The sequence below is a fragment of the Palaemon carinicauda genome, chromosome 1 (assembly GCF_036898095.1).
Source record: "Palaemon carinicauda isolate YSFRI2023 chromosome 1, ASM3689809v2, whole genome shotgun sequence".
NCBI classification, from domain to species: Eukaryota; Metazoa; Arthropoda; class Malacostraca; order Decapoda; family Palaemonidae; genus Palaemon; species Palaemon carinicauda.
Genome location: NC_090725.1, coordinates 133,882,314 through 133,888,404, shown reverse-complemented (window position 1 = coordinate 133,888,404; position 6,091 = coordinate 133,882,314). Strand labels below are relative to the sequence as shown.

The 6,091-nt window shown below is 37.6% G+C and overlaps 1 protein-coding gene across 5 annotated transcripts in view; it reads right to left on the bottom strand.

The window, feature by feature from the left end:
- LOC137651745 (transcription factor SPT20 homolog) overlaps positions 1 to 6,091 on the bottom strand; it is a 589,276-nt gene that overhangs the window by 233,377 nt on the left and 349,808 nt on the right. For all 5 annotated transcript variants that reach the window (XM_068384967.1, XM_068384977.1, XM_068384972.1 and 2 more), the window contains one exon: positions 466 to 582. In XM_068384967.1, the coding sequence (XP_068241068.1) occupies positions 466 to 582 (117 nt within the window). The remainder of the gene's footprint in view (positions 1 to 465; positions 583 to 6,091) is intronic.

Below are 6,091 nucleotides of genomic sequence, written 5' to 3'. Positions count from 1 at the left end.
GATAAACTGCTTATTCAGAATTGAAAAAAAAATGGTTTCTAATGTCTAGCCCAACTTTTGGGTAATATTGGCCTTGGTAGATGTTAAATTTAAAGTAAAAAAATAATTTATAATGAATTCAAAATGACAAAAACTTGATAATTAACTCATGTTGTGAAGCACTATTATGGTTACATTCTATGAACACACCTGTTGATTTCATAGGTATACAATTAATCCTACTTTTACAAAACTGGGAATATTGATTAGACCTTTTGCATTTGTGATCTGATCTGAAGATTATATAATTCTAAAGACAACAGTTTCTATCTCTTTTGGGCATGCTACCTAGTTAAAGAGTACAGCATATCAATTCATCCCAAAACATGTTTATATTTCAAGTTTTTCCATTTTTCTACTACTGTATTCATATCTTAAGCAGAGATTTTTAACTCAATATATGTGATAAATATTCTCTATACTTACATTGGATACTATGATTACATTGGGTTGGGTCAAAGAGGTAGTTACTGGAGAGGAGGTCACACCTGGTGCATTCCCTGCTGCAGCAGCAGCTGCAGCTGCAGCCACTACAGCTGCTTGCTAAAATGATAAAACACAAATATAAGAAAATGCTTTCTGACAGAAAAATAACGTAGGTGCAATATCTCAAAAATAAATTTTCATTCAAATTCATTACTTATAATTAGCCCAATTTCAGAGTCACATACTTCCTTTGGCATTACCAAAGATTGTCATCATGGGATAAAGAGATCAGTTGCCACAGGAAATGTGCAAGAAAATACACAGGTTTCTCACACCAGCCACTGTCCATCCTCAAACCATGGCCAGCATGGGAATTCAGGGTTTAGAGGTGGAACACTGGTAAATAATGAATTTGCATGGAGAAAATTTTTCTTTCTTTTAATCACATTAATGTAATGCAAAACTCATTATTTGTAATTAGCATAAATTCCAATTAACAAAATAAAGGTGGAGCTTCTAAACATTCACAGATTATCTGATTGGAATATACAAGATCTGCTTAAAAGCACTTTCGGATGAATCGAAGCATAAGATCCATTGTTGTTTAAACAGGAAGTTGAATAAAACAATGATTATTTACAAAACAAGTATTGTTTGAAAAAAAAATCAATAATGAAATTTTGTTATTGCTATGAAGTTCCCCTGATGTTCATATTGCTTCTTTTAGAAAATCTCTGTAAATAGGCGTTTACTCCCAATACCTAATAGAAATTTTCCCATTTTATTTTTTCAACAGACATGCCTTTAGTAGAGTAATGAGACACTAGTGGATAATGACATGAAGTGAAGTGCCATGAGTTCTTTGTTATTCAGTTTTTCTGTTACCTCTGTGATATTCAGATTTATCCCCTTCCAGATGTTGATAACTTTTATAGAGATTCTAAGTTGGCTTCCCTGCTGGATTTGTTTGCATTCTTGTACAAGGATAGCACTGTTTTAAATAAGTGTTGTGAGGAGTGTGACACCGCATTGTTCCTCTCAGGGAAAATATGTTTCAAGTTCAAGTGCTCATGGCATTTGTGTTTAGTTCAAGGGGAAATCCAGGGCAGACTAGGCTTGTTTATAGCAGAATTGATGAGAACATGATCATGCCAAACACTCATCTAGCCAGCAAAGTTTTGTTAGTGATGAGCCTTAAAATAAATCTCAACTTATCTTTTGTCCTTTGTTAATATCAGAAGGCAAGCGAGTCTTAACTTGTAAGCTTTAAGTCTGGCTTACATGCCAAGTTAATTACCTTAACCTGACTTCCATAGTCGGGTCTAGTAGTCATAGTGTTTCATTCAGTAAGGGGTCTGAATGTTTGCCTAACAGTCGAGATCCACTTGTAATGCCTCAAATTCCTGATTAAGATTAGATCCTTCAGCAACTAAACATTTGCATTCCAACATTCCTAGTTGCTATTTCTGAAATCTAGACTGCAAGGTAGAAGACCAAGTGGTAGTCTGGATCCCTATTCACTATTCTCGCTGAAGTAAGAGCTTTTATGCAACCTTGTTTTTCATTACTGGATGGTGTTTTTGGTGATGTTTCAGCTAAAGCTAGTCAGTTTCATCACGTTTCAGATGACAGTGCTTTTCATTCTCTTGCAAGATCGGCCACTAGCTTGGTCACTAGCTCATCGGGGTTTTATGTTAGTTGGGTAAATGTTAACAGGTGTGCATTTATTACTGTTATGAGTCTTAATATGAAGACCTAAAGATTATACTGATACTGTAGTGGGTTATTTATATTTCGTGAAGACATATAGTTTAGCAAAATAATAAGAGTTACATCCACAAATTAATACATTTCTACTACACTGCCTTTCGTCTCTGAACCTCACTCAACTTATGGTATGTGCAGCTGCTAACGTGCCAGTTGTAAACAACAGGATTGAGGGGTGTGTTGAATTAAATCTGACTGTTCCCCTTTTCTATTGGTGTTTGATTGTTTTGATTTGTCAGTTAAAGTAGCAGAAGAAGTAACAGTAATTTTCTTAGTGTGAATAAACGTTTTGTGTTTTTTCGTGTGTTTCTTTTTATATTCATTCCCCACATTTTAATGGTTGCTGTTGGAAACGTTTGTTTTACTTATTAAAATAACCTGTAACGATTTGAAGATAGTAACGGTTGGCGACCTTGCCAAGATTTTCAACAACGTAAACAATTGAAACAGGGAGAATATAGAAAGAAGCAGAATGGGCGAGATTACGAAAGAGTTGATAGCTTCAGGTAAACTTCTTGGTCTACATGGCGATGCTCTCTATTAGTATGTTTTTAGGAAAGAACAGGAAGTGTTTGAGAGAGACAAAAGAGCAGCTAAAAGAGAAAAAATGAAAGACAGCGAGTAGGAAATGAGAGACTGCAAGAAAAAAAGGAGAAACCGCATAAACATGAGTTAGAAATTGCTTGTTTAACACAAAATCTTCATAACAGTCCGCAAGGTAGCAGACCGGGAAGTAATGCGCCAGGGAGTAGACAGGGAAGTAATTCATCATTGAACGATGATTCTGATAATTTAGGTATGGGTGCAGTGTTGAAATTAATTCCAAAGTTTGATGAGGAAGATGTAACGAAATATTTCATGTCTTTTTAAAAGTTGATGAACAAAGTAGGTTGTCCCAAAAACAAGTGGGGTTTGTATTTACAGTCAGTCTTAAGTGGTAGGGCACTTTCTGTGTATAGTTGTATGTCTGGGGATGAAAGGGAAGATTATGATATTGTGAAAGAAACTGTTCTTAGTGCATACAGGTTAGTACCAGAGGCGTACCGTAAGAAATTTAGAAGTTTGAAAAGGGATGAGAGCAGTACTTATGTAGAATATGGAAAGAAGTTAGAAAGATCATTTTGTGATTGGCTAACTTACGCTGGAGTAGATAGTTTTGATGATCTCAAGAGCTTAGTTTTGCTAGAAAACTTCAAAGATAACATATTTCCAGACATTAAGCTATATATAGAAGATGGGCGTGAAAAGTCTTTTACAGATTTAACAAGGTTGGCAGATGAGTACAGACTTACTCATAGTTTAAGTGATAGTAAGAAGAAAAATAATCCTTCTTCTAGTAAGACGCAACATAGTAACAGTAGTTACAGCAATAGTAATACAGGGAAATATGATTATCATTATTATTGTTAAACCTGTGGAAAACCAAGTCTTACCGCTAGGTTTAGTAAGAGCAAATGGGAAGGTAGTAGTTCAGAGATAATTTGTTATCGATGTAATAAGAAAGGGCATATAGCAAGGAATTGTATAGTAGAGGAGAAGAATGTCAAGAAATCAGTGTCTCTAGTTCATAATCTTTCGTCAAGCCGAAATGCATCATGAAAGAAACTAGGAAATTTTACGGAGATTTTTTGTCTGAAGGTGTAGTTTCCTCGCTTGAAGGAGGGGATTCGAGAGTAGTTGTCTTGCTTAGGGACACCGGAGCAGCCGCTTCCCTAATTAGGAAGGAGTGTGTGCCAACAAGGGCAAAAAAGTTACGTTGGGTGGGTTTCCGAATACTTGCGTTGTTTGTCCTTTGTTGTAGATGAACTTGATAAGTCAGGGATTGTAAAGAGATGTAAAACTAGTAGTTGTAGACTATTTGTCAGTTGACGGCATTGATATTATTGTCGGTAATGATTTAACTACATCTAGATGTGTGAATCTATTTTTTGGGCTTAGGCCATGTCGTGCTGATGGAAGTTCCTTCATTAGTAGCTTCCTAAGTTATATGTGACTACAGTGATATATCCCAGAGAATTTACCGAAGGTACCCAGAATTCTAACTCCTGGAGCGAGTATCCCTTAAATTTCTCCCAGGGATATCGCGTAAGGACGTATCTTGACACATCTCATAGCTATTTACACCCCGAATAGCCTTTCTCTTCAAGAGGGAAAGTGGCAAGAAAAATAGGAGAGTCGTTAAAGAGGTAAACAACTCGACTCTCCTAATGTACTGTAAATAGTTCGGCCAATCGCCACCGTACGGCGCCACCAAACCATTCTTTCGTTTGTAGCTTTGGTGGCCAGTATTTTCCCAGTGTTATCTCGCTATTTTCGAAGCTTTTTCATCGCTGTTATGGATTCCCCTGCTTCATCAGCTTCTGGAAAGTTAAGTAATATCTTTTAATTGTGTAAATGTAAGCTCTTGCCAGTTTTTCTTTTCGATTGATATCGTAATTAACGTAACAAAAGCTGCTGCCAGCCGGATGGTGTCATGACGCGATCGTTCTTTTGTTCATTTAGTTAGCAAGAACGATATTCCCGGCTTCTTTGCTTTAATAACTTTAGCTATTTAGTATTTTAGCTAGGGATTTTTATATTATGTCATTGTCGTCGTGAATTTGGCTATTAATTCGAGCCTCACGAGTGCTAGGCTTCTAGCCTAGGCACTTTCACACCTCAGGCATGATATAACCTTCCTGGTAAAGTTTTATTGAAGCTCAGGCAATATTTTATACAATTAAGATATTACTGTTTATTTTCCTCTTCCATACTAGTATACTGGAGTTACGTAGAATGTTTCTCTATGCTCTTTAGCTTAATAGCTTTAGTGCTTTAGTATACTTTATATGTCCCCATTACTCTTGTATTGTCTTTTGGGGGGAGATAGATATCTCATATACCCCTTCAAGTCAATACTATCTCTATGAGATCTACGAGTAATTCCCTTTTCCTCTGATTAGCCTAGGCTATCCTCAGTTAATTTACTGTAACCTGTGGTTGGGTAAATTTTCGGGGGCGTTTCGTTTCTCTCTCCTTTTCTCTGAGCTGGCAACTGAATAGCTTGTCAGCAGTGAGATGGAGTTGGGGACGGGACATCAGAGTAAGTCTGTGTTAAGCATCTGGCTACCTGGTTTTATACCGGCAACTGAGTAGCTTGTCGGTATTCCAGTAGGGCTAGTTGCTGTTCAGGAGGCTAGCCTCCCTAGATCTTGTAAAGGTTATTGTTTCACAATTTCCTCTTATGGGTCTAGCAGACAGTCCTGTATTAGGGGTTCTTAACAGGAAGATAGGTTTCTTCCCTGTTTTGATCCCTGGTACGAGATTCTGTTCTCTTTGAGTTCGTTTTCGGACGTTCTCCCATTGCCTAACCCAACCTGGGGAATTGACTTCCCCTATTTGAGGTTACTATGAGGACAGAATCCTTCAGGTTAGGTAATGCCTTAGGGTATTACTTTACTTACGGACTTTTCACCCCTTTCCCGCTATCTCTTTCGTGTTAAATGAACCAACACCCTTATGGCTGTGGTTCTACATAGGCTCCTGTGGACGTCTGTAGACCTGGCATGAGTTTTCCTGTCTGCTGCTAGTAAGTCGCTGACAGATAACCTTATATCTTTGAGTGTACCTTAGAGTCCTCCCTTGGACTGCCTTCCATATGCCTTAAGATGGGATATGGTTGAGTGGAAGCCCGAATATATTTCCCTCTTCCACTGCCACACTCTTTTGGGATGTAGACGACATAGCTGATCCTTTGCCGTCTTCTATCCTTATCTTTCTCTTTTACTGTCAATCATGGGCTACTGCCGGCAGTTAATTCTGCCGGCAATTTTGGATGGTTAGGCTAACAGTTCACTATCATCCCTTACCTTGGTCACCG